Genomic DNA, 23,231 nt, shown 5'->3' on the forward strand with positions numbered 1-23,231 from the left:
TCAGAGAAAATTCCAGTGGAATTACCTGGCCAGTAAGAAATGCTAGTATGTCTCCATCTCCCTCTGTCTGGTGAATTTTCATCACAGTCTCTACAGTTGATTTGATATAATCTGGAACAGGACTGAAAAGACGTAGGAGATAAATTCATCACTAGGACACGCTCATCAATTATAGATTAATTAGCCTAATAATCCAGCAGCAAAACCTCATGAAAGTTAGTTTGGGCCTGCCTGGCAGGTGAACAGTATGTGAATAAATAAAATAGTCATTCACTTTTTTCCCTTTTTTTTTTTTAAGGCAGCATTCAAAAGTAATCCATAGGGGCGCCTGGGTGGCTCGTCAGGTAAAGCGTCCAACTCTCATTATTTCAGCTCAGGTCATGATCTCACGGTTCCTAAAATCCAGCCCTGTGTCGGCTCTGTGCTGACAGTGTGGTGCCTGCTTGGGATTCTCCCTCCCTCCCTCTCTCTCTCCACACACACACACACACACACACACACACACACACACGCGCATGCTCTCACTCTCTCAAAATAAACATTAAAAAAAAAAGTAACCCATAATTACATGGATACCATGATTCTTAGCTTTACCTGCAAAGAAATAAAAACTCATGCAAATAAATGTGCTATCTTTAGCATGCACAGATGGCTGGTCAGTGAAAACTGAGGGCTATGGTTCCAGTGCTAAACACACTCTTTCTATCTTCCCTCCTGATCACTGGCAGCAAGTCTGAGTGGGGTACTCGAAGCTAATGGATGCGCTGTCCAGCGAGAACAACTCAGAAGTCAGACTCCCAGCTCTGGCCTTATCAACCACCGCGCCGGGCTCCTGGTGTTCGTCTGTGCGGTGACTAGGTGTAGGAGTTAGGATGCACCCTTCCTACCCAAGGGGGCTCCTCCCAACCATGTCAACCAGGCCTTCTTGCAAAGATGAAGAGAGCGAAGAAACAAATGATTCAAACCATTACTGCTGCTCTCGCAGACAGGCAGCCTGGGAAACCCCCGTTCTGAAGACCACCAGGCCTCCTCCCTGTAATCTCGTTACCCCTTGGCTCTCTCCCACTGAGACCGTGACCACAGACGCCCGGGAATCTGCCCACCGGTGTCAAGAGTTCAAACGCATTGAGCAGCGACACCGACAGGGCTCCAGAACATCCTGCCAGTGACAGGAGACACGAAACATGCCCCTCTCCCCAGCCTGGCATACTGCCCTTGGGGCTGGGAGCGGATGCAATTGCTTCTCGTTCCACAACACAGGCCAGGTCTGCTGACGACCATCATTAAAAAGGCAAGGGTCATCCAACCTTTGTAGATAAAAGATGTCCACTGGAAATGTTCGCCCTTCTACTGTAAGGATCACGCACGTATCCCTCGTTGGGTCACTGGTCTCATTTTGATTAAAGAAATCCCGGAATTTCTATTAAAACAACAAAACAGAAAACAAAACAAAACAAAACAAAACTTAATTTCTCTAAAAAAAAAAATGATTCACAGTAACTCACAGAAAGAAAGAAAATAATATAAAACTGGAAGAGCAGGGGCTGGGTAGAAGAGACTGGATATATATTACATGGCCTATGGGTTATAAAATAACTACTAAAAATTGTGTTTTTATTACTGCAATTTTGAGGAATGACATTTCAATGACGGACTGACTCTACTAAGGTTTGATAAAAAATAATGAAGATTGCAAAACTATTCACTAATGGATCTGGGTCAACATGTAGCTGTGATATTACTTATCTTATTTTCATCCTCTGTATTTTATTTAACAGAAAACTGGGTCAAAAGGTGTGATGCAAATTAAACACAGATTAAGTCGGGCCGATCTGGAAAGCACATATGTGATCACACAGGTTATCAATTAATAGAGGAAACTTACACTTCCATGAACACCAGGTACGGTCCTGACCATGGTTACGGATACCTATTTACGATAACCTTCTCAGACTTTAAGCAGGGACGGTGTCTCCTCCGTCTTTCCATGCCCTGTGGGAGCGGGCACAACACTGCGTATGGGGGAGGTCACGCGCTACACACCTGAGCCCTCCCACAGCACCCAGCGGACAGAAGTAGCTCCTGGCAGTTTCTCTGGGAAAGGCGGCTATGTCCTCCTTGGGAGCACTTGACCACCAGACTGGCAGTCTATAGGGAGGCCTGGCCCGAGAGCTCTGGCCAAAGATGCAGCAGGGAGGCACCACTGAAGATCCCCTCTCGGAGAACATGACCCAAGATACACAGAGAAGCTGGCAGGGGAGCGAGTGCCAGACAGGAAGTGGCTGTGCCGACGGCAGAGGAACACGGAAACCCTGCTGGGTGGAGTGTGTCATCTGAGTCCCGCCGGTGATATCCCAGTCCCCCCGAGGCCTGGCTGGGCATCCCTTTCTATTATCCTGGGAGGTCTGCCTACGTGATCACAAGTCCTGCCTCCTTTACTTCCCCGCCTATCTTTGCCAACCATGCCGCGGCCCGCTCCTGGTGCCCGGGAGCCGGGGGCGCACGGAGGACGGCATCGAGTACCGAGTGAGTGCACGTGGAGGAATACTTCTTCTACAGTCGACCGGATTGAACTACAGAAAATGGGATGCTATACGCTGACCTCAAAGTTGTGTCTGAGAAGAGTCGGCACAGACATACAAGTGCCTCATGCCAGCAAAGGACCATGTTTTGCTATGAAGAACCACAGGGCACCATTCTTCACTTCCCTTTTGGATAAATTCCCTTCAAGGGACTTCAGCCCTCCTGTGTCCGATGACGTGCATGTAGCACAGGCAGGCTGCAAGCGACGCCCAAACAACCGAGCAGGGACGGCTCCTCCACACTAGAAAGACTGAATACTCCAGGGGACGGGCGCGCAGAGAACCAGTCACAACACAAAGCGAGGCAGAGTGACTACGTGACCAGAACAAAGCTGCCAGTGACTGGGAGAGAACGAAAGGTCAAGGCTGAGTGGCTTTCAGGGAAGGCTTCAGAGAGGCAGCAGCACCCCTGGCTGAGCCTGAACGGATGAGGAAGACGATCACTGGCTGGGAAGGAGATCAGACACCGCCCCCCCCCCCCGCCCCCAGGATGAGAGCAGAGTGCAGACTAAGACATAAAGGGGCCCCCGACAGAGGAGAGGGCCCAAGGTCTAGGGCAGGCCAGCCCTGTTCGGAACTAGTCCTCTTGTCTACAAAAGAGACAAACTGCTATCTCCCCTGCAAGGCCGCCACACAGGCCACATAAAGCGTACGTGACTGTAGTCGTGACTTGTACGTGTACGTGACTATAGTCCACAGGTCTGGCCTAAAGTATGTATCATCAGTAAGCGATCGTGTTACCGCTCTGAAAGGGCCAAACGTCATGCCGCACGGGCACTTCACCTGACGCACAAGGCGAGAGCGGTGAGGACAGGCGTGACGTCGTCAGACCTGCCTTCTGGATGCCTGGCTCCGGTGGCCATTGTGAAGGCGGGCAGGGGCAGGAAGAGGTTGGAGGCCGGCCGACTAACTCAGGAAGCTATCGGAAGAGCTCAGAGGAGAGAATGAGGCGTACGCTGGGCAGGGGCCGGGTGAAAGCGAAGCATATGCCAGAGGTAAGACTGACGGGGCCCGGCAGCCAGGGAGTGGAGAGGACAGAATTACTTCTTGGTCAGGGATAACACTCCCTGAAGCAATGCAAGTCTTGCGACCGAACAACTACGATGAGAGAGTACCACAGAAAAGGCAACAGTCACGGGGCTGTGAGTTCAGGTGGCCGGTGACCAGCCAGCTGCGAACAACTCAGCGGGAACACAGGAACGCGGTCGAGACGGCCACAAGCACAAAGTGTCGGCTGAACCAGAGGCCGCGGAGGCGGGCAGCCCTGAGGAGGAACGGCAGCCAGCAAAGGAGTCTGAGGGGAAGCCGCAGGGAGGCAGGACAGAGGGGAGACGGCGGGGATCCAGAAGTAGCAGACTGAGAAGGAAGATTTTAAGAAGGGCTTGGTGGGGGCGCCTGGGTGGCTCAGTGGGTCAAGCGGCTGACTCCTGACTTCGGCTCGGGTCAAGGTCTCACGGTTTGGGAGTTCAAGCCCCGCGTCGGGCTCTGAGCCGATGGCTCTACGCGGACAGTGAGGTGCCTGTTTGGGATTCTCTCTCTCCCACTCTCTCGGCCTCTCCCCTGCTCGTGCTCTCTCTCAAAATAAATCAATAAACATTAGAAAAAAAAAGGGGGGGGGGCCTGGTGAACAGAACCGAATGTTACCGAAAAGCCAAGCAGAACAAGGAGGATGGCTACACCTCATTCCGAACATGTGGTGCCGAAGAGAACGGACAGGGACTTGCTCTTTCAGGAAATGAAACTCAGTGTTACTGAGGAGGCACAAGATTTTTAGCCTCAGGATAATTACCTTTCATCTTCATCTGGAAACATAAAACACATACTACATAGAGTTACAGGCTAGAGACCAAATAAATACAGCGTGAGGCCGAATGAAGGAGCGGCGAGAGCGAGGTGAGGAAGGAGTTCAACGCACCAGGAAAAGGAGCGTGTGAGTCAGGTCTCAAAGAGGTGGGCTCGGACCAACACAGACACACGGCCCGGAACATCAAATGACAAAAAGAGGACGGTCTCTGGAACAGAGTGTAAACGATGAGGACATCTGCTGGGCTGTCTTCCCAGCTCACCACTTTGCCCTCCCCGACAGCTGCCCAGACCTGACCCACAGAAGTGGGCTCCCAGCGGCCATGTCTACACCACAGGCCCACAGCCCTTGGTCAATGCAGATTGGTCCCGAGGGGGTACCTGACCCCAGCTGACCCTCAGTTCCTTCTCTAGGAATCTGGAAAGACAAATCAGTCTTCTGCAAGCAGCTGGACCAGTGACAAAAAACCTCGGCATTGTCAGCAACCAGATTTCCTGCCATGTGGATGGAAGCACATAAAAGAAAAACAATAGCCTGTGATACAATGGTCAATTAATACTTCCTAATTATACCTGGTCATGTTCTAGAATTGCTCGCACAATTAAGCTTCCATTAACAAAGCAGCTAACCGAATCAAGGCCACGATCCGATGGGCCCAATCGTACTCCGCCTGCCTCTGCCCCCACCAGGCCGCGGTCACCGGTGTCTTCGCTGCCAGGCTAGGTGTCCCCAGGCCCTGAAACCAGAGCAGATGGCATCTACCCCTCCAGACAGGGGGGCCTGGAATTAGTCCGTCGCCCACAGAGCCAGGAGCTGAGAAGCCAGGGGAGAGGGTCTGGCACACCTGGGCCTCCAGGGCAAACGCTGCTGTAGCCACATCCTGCCACCTCGACCCTCACTCTCCCCACTCCCTCACTCCAGTACACTGATTTCTCTCACCCTCTTCCTCTCACGTAGGGACTCCCACCCCACGCCCCACGCGCACCCACTCCCACCCTCCGACGCCCTCAGTCACATAGGACTGACTCCTGCCCGCGAGATCCCTGCTCACGCACACACAGGCTCCTCCCCCTCACAGAGGAGAAGCTGAGCAAGGGTGGGTGAAGGAGCAAAGGCCCAGCATGCCTTGCATCATAAAGCACCCCCAGGCCGTGCCAAGCTTCCTACACTCCACTCTCCCACTTAAAAAACCTACTTCCAGAAAGTCCACCTATATCAACTACTATAGGCAGAATGGAAAGAAGCCGTTTTTTTTAAGTCTCTGGGCCACACCAAAAGACAAGGAAAGGATACTGGAAGCAAGAAATTTCCACAACAATTCTAAGAAAACACTGGGACGTCATCATTTTCAAACACAATAAAAACTGTTGGCAATCATTTTTAAAAGAGAAGGGGAGACGAAGGTAAGAGGTCAAACAGAAGCAGATGCTCTGTGCAACGTGGGCACGGAGGCAATGACGGGAGGTGAGGTGGGGCAGAGCCCTCTAACCGGTGTGCCGGCAGATGCCATAGGCTATGGGGTGAGAAGTAATTCAAGAGGGCAACAAAGAGCTTTGACCCAAAAGTTATCAAGAGCCAACTAAAGACAAGAGACGGCCTTGACAAGGTCCGAGAAATCAGCCAGGCTACACACGCAGACACCCCTCTTAGACACACTGAGTTTTTTCTCTCTCCAAGTTTCTCTGAATCCCTGAAGCCACAGGGAGGCCAGGAGCCAGGGGCCAGGCCCTTTTCACATCTCAGCTGGATGAAAGAACTGGCCTGCTGACTGGTATCTCTCTCCACATCTACTCCTGCCTCTTCTACAGGGCACCCAGGGTGATCTTTCTAGAACTTAAAGTTGATCAAGGCACTGCCCCTCCTCACACTATCCCAGGGCTCCCAATCAGGTATGGGGTGGATCCTTCCTCCTCTGCTTGGCCTATAAGACCTTCCATCATCTGACCCCTCCCAACCTCTCCATTTTAATTCCCAGGGCTTCCCATTCTGTCAAAATTCCCTAAACCTATAAGCATCTACTCTGTGCCAGACACTGTTTCAGGTGAAAGGGATAAAATACTAAGACATTCCAAGTCCCAATCTTCGCGGAACTTTTATTTTACTGACGGGAGACACACAACAAACGAACAATTGGCTATGCATACAATGCTGGGTACTAACAAATGCTAAACAGAAGAACTGAGCAGAGTACGATAATGGAGAGCAGCAAGGCGCGGTTTCAGTCAGGGGAGTGAGAAAAGGCCTCTCAGAGAGACTAATACACGGTCAAACCCGGGATGAAGTGAGGGAGCCACGAGAACGTGTGGGAGCACGGTCTAGAGAGAGGGTCCCGCCAGAGTAAAAGCATACTTGGGTTTTTCTGGGGAACAGGGAGATGAGGCCGGGTGTGAGGTGCATAGGAGAGACTGTGGACGGAGAGGAAGTCAAAGAGGTGACAAGAGAGGGGACTGGGGGCAGATCGTACCCCACAGGCCCTGGAGGCAAGGGAAGACTCCCACCTCCACTTGCCTCACAGCCCCTTGGACACATGGCATCATGCCCCCGTGGTTCTATGCTTGCTTAGAATGCCCTTCCCCACCCCTGCCATTCTGGCAGACTTCTGCGCATCTTTTGAACCCAAATGGGATGTCTGACTTCTGTGAAAGCTTCTGGACGTCCTCCAGCCAGCTAGACTTAAGCAGCCCTCGCTTTAGCCGTCTCAGCACCTTGACATACTGATCTGTAAACATCTATTTATGTGTCAGCTTCCCAAGAAGTTCAGGGAGGGTATCGATCACCCGTAGCCAGCACTGTGCTTAGCACAGTATATTAGTATATGTTTATACTTACTTTATTAGTATATATTTATACTTATATTTATTTATATATTTACATACAGGAAGTGATCAAAATTATCTAAGTTGAACTGCTGTTAGAACTAAAATATTACTTGGTAAGAGAGAAAAATAACGTAAGCTGAGCTATCAAAGTAATAACATGGAAATTATTATACATACAGGGAAAACTTCAACTGCACATGCAAAAAAAATCTAAACATAAATGCCACAGTCATAAATAAATCCAAGAAATATAACCTCATACCGAGAATAGTAACAAAGAAACTGCCTGCGTGAAGAGAAACACAGTATGTAGAGAAACAAGACAAGTAGGTAATTATGAACTCACTTGATTACAGGCTAATTTCCACCCACAAGCTAAAAAGGAGTATCCTCTGATCAAACGGAATCTAGGACATCGGATGGCCCCACAGGGAAGGTAGGCCATTCCGCCAGAGATCAGCTCTCGTTACAGGTAACTTCCCATGGACACGTCCAACAATCCCAGTGCTTACAGGGGACAGCGGGGGGTGGGGGAAATGCTTGTACCTCTGCATCCAGAGTGGCTGAAGCCACAATCAATCGAAGATCCCCTCGCTTTCTCTGAATCTAAAAAAGAAGGCATTAAGAAACAATGATACAGTGCAATATCTAGTCCCTGAAATTTACTTCAGAATAATTCAGTGCGTCTATTTTTGGGGGGCCTGGGGAGAGCTTACAGTTATAAGTTGGTATTAGAGTGACAGGTAAAAAGGTGGCTCAATATACTATGCTAACTGTGTAAGTAGTAAAATTTTCCAAAATAAAAAGCTAAAACAAATGTCTATACAAAGCATAAAGGAGCTTTAAGAACTGAATTTGAATTTACCAAAGGTAAAACCATTTTTTCCTGATACTTGGGTCTCTGGATAGCCAGACAGTATACACAGTTAAAGCATAAAAAAATTCATTAAAAGCAAACAAACAATAAACATTAACACCAAGACAGAAATATGGACAAAAGATCTTAAGGTATTCAGAGAAAGAAATGGTCAACAGGCAGAGAAGCAACGATCATATAAACTGTAGCAAAACTATACAGTAACAATGACATTTCTTTCATCTATCACACTGGCAAAAATCTATTTAAGGCTAATTACTCAGGAATGGCAAAGATGCAGTGACATGAGCCTCTTGTTATACTCTTCCCAAGAGGATACAAGCAGGTGGGATAATCCCTCATAAGTATCAGAAGTATAAATCTCTGGCCGAAGAATAAAATAACAAAAATAACAGGAACAATGGCAACTAACAGAACTAACGTAAACTAAGTCACGCGCTATTCCAGGGTCCCTGCGTACAGCCGTGTGGCCTATGTGCTGCACAAAGATGCCTGGCTGAGGCGGCTAGGGGCATCTGAAGTCCAGACCACCCTCCCCTCACCTAACTGTGGACAGACTCTTAGTGTGGGCATCTTTTTCTAATTTGCACAAAGGTGGGACCTCACAGTCTATTTGTGACTCTGTGCCGGGTACCGTCCTACGAATTGTACACGATCTTACTTGAGCCTCACAATAAATTATGATACAGAGCAGCTCTGTCCCAGAGAGCTCTCTCCAGTGACAGAGAGGTTCCGTCCAGTGCAGTAGCCCCTGGCCACGCATGCTTATAGAGCTCTTGAAATTTAGTCGATGTGACAGAGGAACTGCGTTTAAATTTTTAATTCTATTTTCACTAATTGAAATCCGACTAGCCACGGGTGGCTAGCGGCCGTATGCGAAAGTGTACTAGCACAGATGTAGACGTCTACTATCCCCATTTGAGAGATACGTAAACCCAGCAGAGTCAGAATTTGAACCCAGGCGGTCTGACCCGGAGTCCATGCTTTTAATCACCCTGTTCTACCACCTACCTCTCTCTAGACTCCTGCGATTAGGACTGCGTCCAAAGAAAACAATCGGAAAGTACGGGGAAGGGAGGCGAGGTAAAACTGAAACAAGACTGGCCATGAGTTGTAATAGGTGAATCCGGACGATGGCCACAGAGGGGTCATTAAGCCCCTCTCTTTACTCCGTGGTATACCTGAAACCTTCTACAGTAAAAAGTTAAAAAAAGAAAAGAAACAAATGCAACAGATTTCATTACAAAGGTGCTCACTGAAGTATTATTGAAAATACTTCAGGGGCGCCTGGGTGGCTCAGTCGGTTAAGCATCCGACTTCGGCTCAGGTCACGATCTCGCGGTCCGTGAGTTCGAGCCCCGCGTCGGGCTCTGGGCTGATGGCTCGGAGCCTGGAGCCTGCTTCTGATTCTGTGTCTCCCTCTCTCTCTGCCCCTCCCCCGTTCATGCTCTGTCTCTCTCTGTCCCAAAAATAAATAAACGTTAAAAAAAAAAATTAAAAAAAAAAAAAGAAAATACTTCAAATCTGGAAGCCATTCAAATGCCTAACAGTAAGGCAAGAGAGAGACATGTGATTATATAGCCGTTATTAAAAATAATGTCTTCGGGGACTATTTAATGACACAGAGAAGTGATCTTGATGTAATATTAAGAGAGATGTGCGAGATACAAGTTAGCACATACCATCCAATGCCTCTTATGCCAACACAGATTCAGGTACACACAGATACACACAAGAATAGAAAGAACCGTATCAACATTCTACCAGTAATTTTCTCTGAGTGAGCAGAAGTATGGATCATTTGAATGTCTTTCCTTCATATTTTACTGGATTTCCCAAATTGCTACAATTACTTTCCTAACCAAGCAATAAAACAAAACAGAAACAGAAAAAGAAAAGTCTGGTGGCGAAATCACACCTTTTTCAGCAAGCCAATGGCAATGTCTGTGTACAAGGTCCTCTCGTGGGCTTCATCCAGCATGATGGCACTAAGGATCAAAGGGAAGACCTCAGTGAGCATCAAACAAACCACCTGCATGATCCCACCCAGACCATCAAAGGGACTTCTGGGTATCTAGTCCCCATGCAATCACCTTGTATCGAAAGGAGAGCTAAGTAACTCGTCTTTGTCAAGGAGACGACTATTCAGCTAACAAGAATGGTGACACTGACATATCTTGGTGAAGAACGGTGCATATTTTTTTGCTATCTTTAAAGAGTTTTATAACCCACATTGGATTCTCATAGGACCTAATACCTGACTTTTAAATCACAATATAACACATAACCCCACAAAGCACATAGAATTAAGAGCAAGGCCCCACTACCCGAAGACTGTTAGGCTGCAGATAACAGCACAGAGACATGCGAGCACAGATGGGTCACATGTATACACGGGTGTCAAATGCGACATCCTTCCCCAACATACCCCAGAGCCTGTGTAGGACAACGTTGGTACGTTAATGAGTAATGGACAAAGACACACAGAGTGTAAGTAATTATTTGGACTCTGCATATAATATCCAACAAACATCGCCCATTTCTGTGCTGGCATCCACAGTCACCATCAAGCCGGGGATATAACAGAGGCCAAGATAAGTATGACGAGTCAACAGATTATTCAAATAATGACAGGGCTTTTAAGGTGCCCATTTTTTACTGTCAGTAAACTCTGAGAAAGCGTCAAAGGTCAAAACAGGCCAGGTAAGGAGGGAAAGCTTTGGGCCAACTGAAGGCAGTTGCAAATCCCAGCTACTGACACAACTGCTTCTCAATCTACTTGTGTGCCTTTCAAACTTCGGGGAAGTTATCATAGGAAAAACACATTTACCTATATTTTGTTAACAACGGATCAACCATCATTTCCCTGACCAACATTCCATCAGTCAGAAACTAAAAAACAGAGACACAAAGTTTTAGAAATAATTCATTTACGCTGTACGTTCATGATTTTTTTTCAAAGCTCAAGTGTAACCAAATGCATACAGCCTCTTTGCCAGTATGCGTACAAGGTAATTCCCACAGAGGACTGAGGAAATGCCCCGACATTTCTGTTATCAAGCCATGGAACTGTTCGCAAACAAGACTTCAATCACGGGGTCCGCGGCTGGGGCCTGCAAATCTTCCAGCAGAATCCCACCCGCATTTACTATCTGACATCGGCTCAACCCTGCTTCCTCCGGGCCTGCACTCCTGGTACTGTGGATGAATGGCCGTGAAGACAAACCCTGTCTGCGCAAAGAAAGGCCATGAATCTGAGGCCATCGTTCTTAAGATGTTCCAGGGGCCCCTGGGTGGCTCAGTCGGTTGAGCGTCCGACTTCGGCTCAGGTCATGATCTCACGGTTCCTGAGTTCGAGCCCCACGTCGGGCTCTGTGCGGACAGCTCGGAGCCCGGAGCCTGCTTCGGATTCTGTGTCTCCCTCTCTCTGTCCCTCCCCAGCTTGCACTCTGTCTCTCCCTCTCTCAAAAATAAACAAACATTTAAAAAATTTTTTTTAAAATGTTCCAACTCAGACTTGCAGCTCTGAGGTTGCTAACTTGGGCTTTGCCTGCTATCATCTTAGGGAGGCTGGATAGGGCGGTGGTTAAGAAAGGCTGTGGTGTCCGTGGGCTGGGAGCCCGGATCCTCTTGCCGCCTCTCACGAGCTGTGTGAACCTTGGGCAAGTTACCTACCCTCTCTGAGCCTGACTCCTCATTTGTAAAACGGAGATAATAAAGGCATGTACCTCGGAGGGTTACTGTGGTATAATTAAGAGAGACAGGACACGTAAAGTGTTCAGCACGGGACCTGGCACACAGTGTTCAAGAATATCAGCTATTATTATTTAAGATTAATGAATGTTTATAAAATGCTTCAAAAACATGCAGTAGTAACTACGTTATTAATGTCATCTAAAATAACTCAGTACTTTAACCAGGCTAACCATCTCCCTCGCATGCTGTAGCTTAGTGTTCCTACTTTTTGTTTCGTGTTTAAGAACAGGATGTGCTTCCATCCTGAGCCTGGTACCAGCTGCCACAAATACGCAGAGCAGTGAGGAGGAGGACCCACCCCCGACGACAGGCACCAGGTAGGAGCAGAGCACCTTAAAAATGATGGCCAAATGGAATACGGAAGCTTCTCGTGAAAGACTCAGAAACGACCGTTTTAACAATTTGCTAAATTACCTACTTTCAATATATTTGATGGTACAGAAGAATGTTCCCTTGACCTAGCAAAATCTCAAAGGTAACAAAATACAGAAATGTAGAAAATAAGATCCCTATTTTTATAAATCACCACCTTGTTTGGTTCCTCTGATTCTTTTCAACTTTCCTCTGCTGCAAATTGAGAGGTCATGGAGATTCTCAGAACCAATTTCCATTTCATCAGGGCATTTTCATGGTTCTGCAGTACTGTCTGATGAGAACGACTCCAGAACTGCCCTGAGGAGCAGACGCCCCGGTGACTGTATACTGATGCTGACTGATTACCACGGATACTGATCGTTTCAACAGTAGCAACTAGTCAAAGAACACACAAGTAAAATCTGTCATCCTGTAAAAATGGCAAAGTTCTAACTTTGGGAATTCCATGCTTATCAACTGATACTGCCTTGTCCCTGTTGTTAAGTCTTTCGCAGGCAAGTTTCTTCGTTTTGACAGCTGTGTGAATTGGTGGAAAAACAATAAAACACACGGAAGAAAGGACAGCCTCGAGTCCTGGTTCCATCACCAACGGGCACAGACCTCAGACAAGCCATTCAACCTCCCGGGCCCTCAACCTCTTCATCTGTCGAGCCAAGGGCTTAACCTTCCTTCCAAGGTCCCTTCTGGGCTATGATTCAAGGACTCTCTGGGAGAGCACCGCACCTCCCGCGGACTCATCTCCCTGAGGGCAGGGTGATTTCATACACTTTCTGCCATGGCATCAAGGTCCCCGTCAGCAGTGAGGCTGCACGTTCGCAATTTCCCCCCAATAATCTTCTTGGTTCACAGCACGAAAAGCAGTGTGAGCACTTCACCTTAATTCTCGTGGCCAGTGGGTCGGTGCAGTCATCAAAGCGGATGCAGTAGCCCACCTCGTGGCCCAGCAGCGCGCCCCTTTCCTCAGCTACTCTCCCTGCAACCTTTGGGAAGAAAGATCATGCTGAAAACAGAGACGCAGAAATTACTGCACAGAGCACATCCTGTGGAAAATCTAAAGGTCCCTTATTTTTTGAATAGTATGTGAACACCATGGAGAATGAGAAGAAAAGGGGCAGGTCATTAGAGAGCAAGCATGTGATTTATTCTACACCCAACTTGAGGCAGCTTATAATTAACTACCGTGTAACAATAAGCCGCACAATGGAATCACATAAAGATGTTACGGACCAAAGAAATGGCAGATAAAATTCAAAAGATCAAAGCCAATGAGAGAATCTTAAAACATGGATGTGCCAAAATGATTTCAGTTGAGCCACAAATTCGGCTCGGCATTTCCTGGCGGCCGAAGCAAAAAGTTGAAGAAGTGACAAGATTACACCCTAGTAAAGCTTTCTTTAGCACACGGACGAAGGACAAATTTTCACATCTTCACGCCTCGAAATAAAGTACCTTCCACTGGACCATGAAGGCAGGAGAACAGGAATGATCCCATTCAACACTGGGCCAAGTTCATTTTCCCTTTGGAGGCAAAGCAATGACGTTTCCAGAGGCAGATAACCTAAAACAATTTGCAACAGTGCCCCAGCTACCAAAAAAGCAGTAAAAGGGGAAACAAAAAAGAAGAACGTAGGTTAAAAGATGAAAAAAAGGAACAGGGTGGATAAGCAGGTGAGAAGGTTAATGAAGGATCCAAGTTACCTTAATAAAGTAAGAGTAGAAAACAAGATACATAACAATATATTAGAAAGACCACAATCTATAGATTTCTTCTTCACTTACCAACATATGACAAATGAGAGGTGAACACAGGAAAGAGAAGACAAAACCCAACGGCAAGAACTCCCACCACCCCTCGAAGGCAAAGGCTGTCAATTTATTAATGGAGAATATTTGAAATAATAGATAAATATCAAAGTGGGAGAGCAATAAAAAGAAAATAAAGAGTTTAATGTTCACCGTATAAACTACCTAACTGAAAAGAACCACAGGCAAACGGTAGTAAAGAGGCTTCCCGGGGACCTGGCACACGGCCCCCCACGCGAGGCAGGCAGCCGGGCGACCGCTCCCACAGGTGAGGCGACCTCTCCACGGAGTCTCCGAGTCCTGGGTCGGGGACGTGGGCCGGCACAGGAGCTGTCTGCAGGCAGGGCTTCCTGCCAGTGCCGCTGGGCTGCGGTGGCCCCAGGGGCAGGAGCCCGGAGCCTCCCTGCACTCAGCCCTCGGGCCAAGCCTTATTACTTCATGATTCGGACGCATCTGCTATCCAAGATATTTTATTTTCAAACTTTTTATTTTAGTCTTTCATGTACGATCACATCACTGGACATTGAAAAGGCTTTCTGACAGGTTTTTACCTCTACTATTTAAGTTTCACTCCCAATGACTGCATCAACCGGACTGGGTAAATACTATATTTTTGACACAGGCAAACAAACACAGGGAAAAGGAAACAAAAAGGAGAACCCAGTCACCGAGCACTAACCACCGGCCCGTGCTGTGCTCCAAGTTTGCAAAAACTGTATCTCGCTAAATACGCGCACGGCCCACGAGGTGGGCGAGGTACCCTTGTTTTCCCAGAGGAAGAAACTGAAGTAAGACAGGGTTAGGGCTTGTCCTGAATCACAGGTCAAGGCAGGGCCTGGTCTTGAAGGTGAACCCAGACCCTAGCAGTCCAACAGATCTCCTCATTAGGCGGACCGCCTCTCACGGAGATCGAGCAAAGGCTTGCGCGATCTGTTCTCAGGCTCTGAGATGGTTTTCAGAGTTTAGTCTGCACACAAAGTACTTTTTGAGATGTAGCATTCCCAACTTCACAGCTCTATTAATACTACCCCGTTGATTTCTACACTCTTTGCCCTTTCAAGAGAAGGCATGGGGCTTCGTGGAAATTACCCATAGCTACAAATTTGGAGCAAAACACGGAGTGATTAAGAGCTGGGAGTCCGAACTACATACAGGAAAAATTGCTCTAATTCCTAAGTAACTGAGTCATCTTTCAGTGACATAGAAGGTTACTAAGTCTAGTGGTTTCCCAACTGTTATCTCTGTTTTTACTTACACAGGCTCAGAAAAAATGTTTATCAATAATTTCTGCCTTGAAGACAATTAGAAAATGGACTTTAGGGAAAAAAAAGATGACACAATAATTAAAACTCAGTACAGAGCACAAGTAACTCAAGGCAACAGGATTAGTTTCTTGTCCAGGTAAAGATGACAAAATAGAGGCATTCCTCTGAAGAGCTCATTTGAAACAATAAAAGAAAGAAAACATATTATCAGCCACAACCTGTATCTCCGATGAAAGGAGGAAAGAGCCACAAGGCCAGACAACAAACTGGGAAGCACAGCTGCCAGATGCCCTGAGGCCTGACTCTAGAAAGGCTCCAAGGTCAACCATGGCCGACTACGGGGGTTTTTAATGTGACACCATGGCCCTAACGGTCAGGACGGACAATCCTTATTTTAGGAAGACAAGAAACAGCAGCGTGTTTGGGTCCAGAAGACCCAGGACATGTCTCAGTGGAAATCCATTTTGATAGCAAACAATCACAAGGGGGAGAGGACTGAAGGAGATGCATGCAGTCAGGCAGCAAGTATCGAATCCTAAGTCAGAGAGCCCAAAGAATTTTGTCATGAGCCTTGACAGACCTCTGCAATCACTACGGCCTGCGCCTCGAGCTCCGCAGCCCCACCTTGGCCCAGCAAAGGAGGAGAAGAGATGTGGGCGGAGGCCGTGCGTTATCAGGCCCAACGGAGCCTCAACATTCTGCGGCCGTCGGTGGCCCATTGCAAGGATGAGCACTTATCATCAAAGTACTAACGTCAGCCCGCCGCAGCGAAGCCGACCAGGAAGGAAAGAAAGGCAGGAACACAAGCAAAAAAGCAATTAAAAAGAAATTTTAAAAGTCTTTTCCATGGTTCAATCCTAGGTTCCGGCACACACGAAAAAGGGACTTTCCCAAGAAACAAGCAGGATTAAGGTCTTAAATGGGCAAGTCACAAGTCAGTCTGTGGAGGTCCCCAAACCTCACAGCTTCCATAGGACAGACCCCTGAGAGGCTTTTCTCAGATTTGAGAACAATTCCCCAAATGTATACAATGCTACAAACAACCACTTACAAAATTAAAGAAACTTTTCCTCAGTGGCAATAATAAAAAGCAAATGTGAATCGACTGTTCCAGGGAAACACGAAAATGTTGCTCTACTCCCTCTGTAAAAAAAAGAATAGGAAATCACTGTCGTGTGAAGAGGCGATCCATGGCAAGGCAGTCAACAACTGCCGGCCAAAAGGATTTACGGAAATGTGTCAGGCAGTTAATAATAACACTGTGTTATTTTTCTGGATTTTTAAAAAAAAATTTGTAATATTATCACCTTTAAAATTTGTAATGTATTGTAATATCTCCTCCCATTTTAGACATTTATTTTGAGGGAGAAAGAGAGAGAGAGAGAGACAGGGTGTGTGCACATGCAGGGGAGGGGAGAGAGAGAATCCCAATGCAGGGCTCAAACTCGTGAACCATGAGATCACCACCTGAGCTGAAATCAAGAGTCAGACAACTGGGCTACCCAGGCGCCCCTCACTTCTCTTTTAAAGCAAAACAAATAACAAAACAAAACAAAATGAAAAAAACCTTCGAAGAAGTGATTATGAGACCCAAGTAGAGAGATATAAAGGAACCCAAACAGAATACATTTGACTAAAAACAATCACAAACATTGCAGACAGCCTTGGAGAAATCTTACAAAAGAAACCACAAAAGAGCAGATGATTCCAGAGATGGTGATAGACACTAAAAGTGAACAAAGGATATCTAATATCACTGAACTGATGCCCTTACACAAAAGAAAACATACATGGAACAGAAGTTTGCCAACATCTAACAGAAGAAAACCTGAGATTTGAACCTGAAGGCGGAAAGTTCTTCCATATTTAAGAAAAAATGAGACAGAACAATCAGCATCGAGATGTATCCTGGCACAAAAACAAGCTTACAAGCAGGGAAAGTGAGCCAGGAGGGCAGCGGAGAGAACCCACTGGAACTCAGGCATCTACACAGTGATCCTCCAGGCCAAGGGCAGTGCACAGTGTCTGCACAGTTCCTAGGGAAAGAGAGTGTGAACCAAGAACTTCGTAACAAAGACCACAATCAAACGTTCTCAGGCACAGAAAATTCAGCCAATGAAGAAGTAAGGCAAAATGAACCATTCGAGGTTAGCAAAACCATGGAAGAGAACTGGCGATGAACACTGGCTCTATTTAAACTAGAATTAAAGTTCATCAGCTGTGGGAGTGATTGGTGATTACAGGAAAAGAACATGTATTTATAACCCTTGAAATTAAAAATCCTAGCGCTGCATCTATAACAAACGGAGGGAGAAAATATACAGAGAGTAAGTGTGCATTTGTTTGTCTGTCACAGGAAACTACCGAACGGGGTTTCAAAAACAAGTAACATCGTCAAGCTCTTTGGAACCTTCTTTCTTAGTTTTTAAGCTCTCATACGTTTTCCTGTGGCGAACATCCATCTCTCCTGCGTTCAGCACCGACTCCTGCTTCACTCCAGTTTCCCCTTTTGTTAAATCCAACAAAGGCAAATGCACAGCCGGGACCCCATGTTTGCAGAACTACTCCCGTCCATCCAACCGATTCATCTTTATGTGAACATAAAAGCAGAGCTGGGAATGATGCTCACAAATGTTCAAAAGGTTTTCACTGGGCGATGAGATTTTCGTTTTTTCATTATTTTTTGTTTGTTGTGATTTCCTCTGTACTTTATTACTACTTTAAAAATTCGTCAAGCTCATATAAGCACCAACTTTGCAAAAATAAGCAGGTCACAGCTCTTTTTAAACTGAAGAATTAAAATACTTAAGGAGCCACTTCGTATTCACTTGGAGCTCTCAGGAAACAAGAAAACAAAATAAGCCACTGAAAACAAAAGATGCAGATGGGGTTTTTGCAACACGGGAAAAGAGACTCACTGTGACAGCTGCCACTCTTCGGGGCTGGGTCACTCCCACGACTCTTCCTTCGGCCGTCCAGCCAGCTTCTGCAAGGTACTGCAGAAAAAAGCACACCTAAGTTTGCACGCGACACCACTTCTCCAGAACCCACTTCCCCCAAGGTAACCTCGTCCTGTGTCAAAATCGCTGACAAAGTTAGTAACAGAGGGTTCTTATCCCAGCAGACATTTTGGAAATTATTTCGCAAATGAGGGACCTGAGGCTTGGACATGTTAGGTAATTTGCCTGCGTTCACATCAGAGCTAATAATCAGAAGAACCAAGGCACATGGTCAACATTCTGACGCTCCGGTCTTACTAATTTCCAGGTGCCAGTGCTGCCTGGAGGAATAAACAGCTATCCGTGGGTCACACAGAACGCTGCTGAATCCACAGAACAAAGAATTTTAAAGTACATGCTGAGCCAACTCAATGTAAATATCAACCATACAAAACATCTTAGTCAGATTAAATAAAAATAACTGGGTTTTGTCCGTGTACGTACGCCATTACATCAGTACACAAAAAATTTGATTATGTGTATTTATCTGATTTATTTACATATTTATTTGCTTTATGTATTCATTTGTTATATGTTTATTTTATCGTTTACATTTTTAAAGCCTGAAGTGGATAACAGTGGTTATCAGTTATATATTTTTATAACATCGACATTGTTTCACCAGGAGTACATATTCTACAGTAGGAAAAAAAGAACAAAAATGCCACTACATAAAAACGTACCTGCTCACTCGTTCAAAAGAAATAAGGGAAGGAACTAGAGAGAATGCCGGTCTACGAAGGATGGGCAGGAAAAAGGGAGAAATAGAAACAGGGCAGCAGGGGAGGAAGAGGGAGTGACAATGTTCTGAGTAGATGATTTTGTGGAGCTCTGACTCTTAGAGCCAGTCATGTTTCATGTGCTCTTCAAGTACCCAAAAAATAAACAAACTGACCGAGATGTAAGTGAAGAGAAATCAGAAGGAAATACAAACACTAACACATGGCCCTTTTTGTAGTACAAATGAATGACGTGATCACAACGAAGCCAGTGGAAAAGACCTGACCTAAGTAACTGGAGAACAATGTCTGGACTGGATGCTGTAAAGCCAAAGACAAAGAGAATTGTGATCCAGTTACTAAATGTTAGTAAATAAGCAAATGGGCATATGGGTTAGCAATTCTAAAAGTGCTTTATGTTTATACTAGAATCTAACACATAAGTTAACATACTGTAAACAATGAGGTCTGAGTTTCTCCCTGTTGGAGAAAAGTTACAAATCAAGAAAGGCTAAAATGAGCCCTGTGGTGTGGGACTGGAATCAGAAGTATCGGCATAAGTTCAAGGTTTTTAATACGTATACAGATTGACATAGATATACAGATGCTCTTATATGTGGGGATTGGAAGTCACATAAAGATTTCCTAAATCTACCCACCGAAGACTCATAGCAATGTCACCTCAGTAGCAATGGGCACCCTAGCACCCAAATCTTGATTTCTAAACACCATTCTCCAATAAAGGAACCAGGGCTCCTTGCAGAGTGTTGGATTCCAGGTCTAGTGCAGGGAAAACCTTAGACAAGCCTGGAACATCCTATGGTACTAGAAGGTAAGGAAAGGTTCAAAAAAAAGGACGGAGGCTTTTAGAAAGAACACAGGGCCTAAGTAAAGGAGCTCCTGATGATCAAACGAACAAACTAAAAAGGATAGCACTGGATTTTAACCCACAGAACAAAATATAGATCCATGAATCCACATTGATGTACATAAATAATTGAATAAATAAATAAATGAGTGAGAAAAGACAGTTCTTCCTTACAGAAGATTCCATTTAATGAAGGAAAAAAAAAGAGAAAAAAGTATTAAGCAAACACCTGAGTAACTGCTGCAGACAAGATCCACTGAGGGAGGGGCACCTGGGTGGCCCAGTCAGTTAAACATCTGATTTCAGTTCAGGTCACGCATGGTCCTGCAGTTCGTGAGTTCGAGCCCTGCATCGGGCTCCTCGCACTGACAGTGTGGAGCTGGCTTGGGATTCTCTCTCTCTCTCCCTCTCTCTCTGCCCCTCTCCTGCTTGTGCGCTCTCTCTCTCTCTCTCTCTCCCTCTCTCAAAATAAATTAATTAAAAGAAAAAAACAAAAGATCCACTGAGGGATGCTAACGTTAGGAGGCAAATCCTGAAGGGAAGGGGAGTATCTGCAGTCTAAAAATATCTCCCCCCAGGATATTTACCAACTACAAAGGGAAAGACAGTAACTTTATAGGCAAACCCTGGCACCTTAACCAAGATGAACCTCACCAGTGATCACACATTAGCATCTCAAACCCCGTGATATGACGCACTGAGAAGGATACAGCAATTCTGTGGTATTCTTTCCCAAAATGCATCAATGCATCAGCCCATTCTAATCATGGGAAAACATCATGCAAATCCAAACTGAGAGGGATTCCAGAAAATAAATGCTCAGTACTCTTCAAAAATGTCAAGGTCACGAAAGATGAGAAAGACAGACTCCAGGCTAGGACACCGTGCCAGCCTAGAGAAGACTAGGCAGAAATAACAACTAACTACAACATAGGGTCCCGGATCTTGGAACTGGAAAAGGACACTGGTGAGAAAACTGAAGAGACTGGGTAAGATCTCCAGCCCAGCTGTTGCACCATACCAACAGTGATGTCCCGCTTTTGATTACTGTACTAGGGGAGGTGGGGTGAGGGGTTTAAGGGAATTCTGCATTGTTTTTGCAACTTTTCCGTTCGTCCAAAATTAGCTGGAAATAACAGTTTAAGAAAAAATGACTAAGGAACAACATGTTTTAGATAATGTAGGTTTTTTGCTATAAAAACTGTCAAGTTTCTCTCTCTTCTATTAAACATTAAATACATACACAAGACACTACCAACCACACCAAACAACACAAACGCAAAACCAGAGCCACAAGAAACAATAGCTACGGGGCGCCTGGGTGGCTCGGTCCATGGAGCATCTGACTCTTGACTTTGGCTCAGGTCATGATCCCAGAGTCATGGGATCAAGTCCTGCGTCGGGCTTCTCACTGGGTGTGAAGCCTGCTTGAGATTTTCCTTCCCTCCCTCCCCCCACGCCTTTCTATCTCTCTCTCTCTCCCCCTCTGCCATTCTCCCCTGCATGCTCTCCCTAAAAAAAAAAAAAAAAAAAAAAAACTTAAGAAAAAAAATGAAATAATAGCCAAGAGTCAAGGACTACATTATTAAGCGCCAGAACCGTGCTGAGCACCTTGCACACACAAGCGCATTTAATCCTCGCAACAAATCCTATAAGGAAGGTTAACAGCATCATCAACAATTTAGAGATAAGCAAGCAAAGAGATCACATAACTTGTCCCGGGACAGATTAAAAATCTAAGCACTGGAATTTAAGCTCTGCAAACCACAGCCCTGTCACAAAACTGGGACACAATTTTCCCATCCAAAATAAAACATACTAACTGTAGTCAATCTCTTAATAACAGTGGTAAGCGAAAGAAAAAGAATTCCCATAATAACAAACAACCTGTCCACGAAGCCAGTCTCCTCAATACACCTGTGATTCAGACTTCTGCATGCTAATGACCACTGACAGATGGAAATGTATAGCTGCTGGAAAGCAGGTATAGTGTTGCTATCAAAAGGCAGTGTTATGTCACGCTGAGTTCCATCTCCGCTCTTTTTAAGGGTCACCAAATCCGGTCCTCTTGTTAAGGAGTGGGATTAGGAAGCACTCCATCAAAAACAGCACTAATAAAAATTGTAGTAAGGAAGCTTGTTTGCATAATCCATTGTTTTGACAGAGCTCTGGGAAAAAATATCATCTGGGTTCTACATATAGTTTGTGAAATTTCAAAACTGGTGTTTGGTGCTTCAGCATGCAGTACTTTTCCAAGGAAAGATATTATATAAATCCAGCAAGACGGTTTGTTAAGAAAACCTGCTCCATATTCTTGCCATGACCTTCAGCTCCTCACTCAGCCTGTCCAATTTTCCTAGGCCATAATAAGAAGTTGTGGTAATCTCGGAGAAGAGAAACTCTGTGGTGAGGAAAGGGAGATGATCCGTCCACACGAGGGGTAGCAGATATGCGGACCAATAATATAATCATCTATCACAATGACCTAGCCAATTTCACCAGCAAAGCTTAGGAGACTCACGCTTTACCATTTATTCTTTTGTGCTTTTTTCAACTGTGTACCAGAAGAATGCATTAAAAAAACACAGTGCCTGTAAGAAAATACAGTTCCTTAAAAGTAATTAAATTCAAATGTACGTGCCCTTGGATCCATTACCTCCATAACTCCTCTATTTATTCTGTAAGTATACCCATATGCGTACAAAATGATACATATGAAAATTGATTCACTTCATCACTGCGATAACACAAAACTGGAAACAACCTAAATGCCTCTCAACTGGGAACTGGTAAAATAGATTACGTAGAATCTATGCAACTGAAAAATAACACATTAAGTGGAAAAAAGGACCAGGTATATTAAAGCATGGATACGTGCCACCATTTGGGCTTTAAAAAGAGGTACACGCACACTTTTCTGTAAACGCAGTAAGAAAATCTCTATCTGCAAAACTACTAACATCCGTTGTATCTGTATAAAGGAAATGAGGATCAAAAGATAGGGCAAAAGAGAAATCCTTTCTTTTGATGTTCTTCCATGCCTTTGAATTTTAAACGATGTGAACCCATTAAATATTCCTCCAAAATTAAAAAGATGAAAATAAAGTAAACGTTAAAATAAACCTTAAAATTTAAAACGAATTACCTTCGTTCGCTGCCACACTGCCCAGGCTGGATCCTCAGACCCCGCTCTCTGGCCTCCAGGCCACCCTTTCCCTGGACTCGCTGCTCAGCAGGCCCTCTCCGTTACCTGGCAGCTAAGCCTTGCTGGGGGAAATGACCAGATCGTTGTGCTGTTCTGTACTATGGATCCAAATATCTGCCACCCACCTGATAGGAGGATTATATATACCGCCACCCTACT

At 45.6% G+C, this 23,231-nt stretch overlaps 1 protein-coding gene across 5 annotated transcripts in view; it reads right to left on the reverse strand.

The window, feature by feature from the left end:
• Positions 1-23,231, reverse strand: part of DHX35 (DEAH-box helicase 35) — a 65,926-nt gene that overhangs the window by 30,978 nt on the left and 11,717 nt on the right. For 3 of the 5 annotated variants that reach the window (XM_042980403.1, XM_042980407.1, XM_042980405.1), the window contains 7 exons: positions 18,200-18,277; positions 13,089-13,193; positions 10,913-10,974; positions 10,001-10,070; positions 7,752-7,811; positions 1,308-1,420; positions 26-122 (listed from right to left, as the gene is read on the reverse strand). In XM_042980403.1, the coding sequence (XP_042836337.1) occupies positions 26-122; positions 1,308-1,420; positions 7,752-7,811; positions 10,001-10,070; positions 10,913-10,974; positions 13,089-13,193; positions 18,200-18,277 (585 nt within the window). The remainder of the gene's footprint in view (positions 1-25; positions 123-1,307; positions 1,421-7,751; positions 7,812-10,000; positions 10,071-10,912; positions 10,975-13,088; positions 13,194-18,199; positions 18,278-23,231) is intronic. The other 2 variants (XM_042980406.1, XM_042980408.1) reach the window with 2 other exon arrangements.

Source organism: Panthera tigris, chromosome A3 (assembly GCF_018350195.1).
Source record: "Panthera tigris isolate Pti1 chromosome A3, P.tigris_Pti1_mat1.1, whole genome shotgun sequence".
NCBI classification, from domain to species: Eukaryota; Metazoa; Chordata; class Mammalia; order Carnivora; family Felidae; genus Panthera; species Panthera tigris.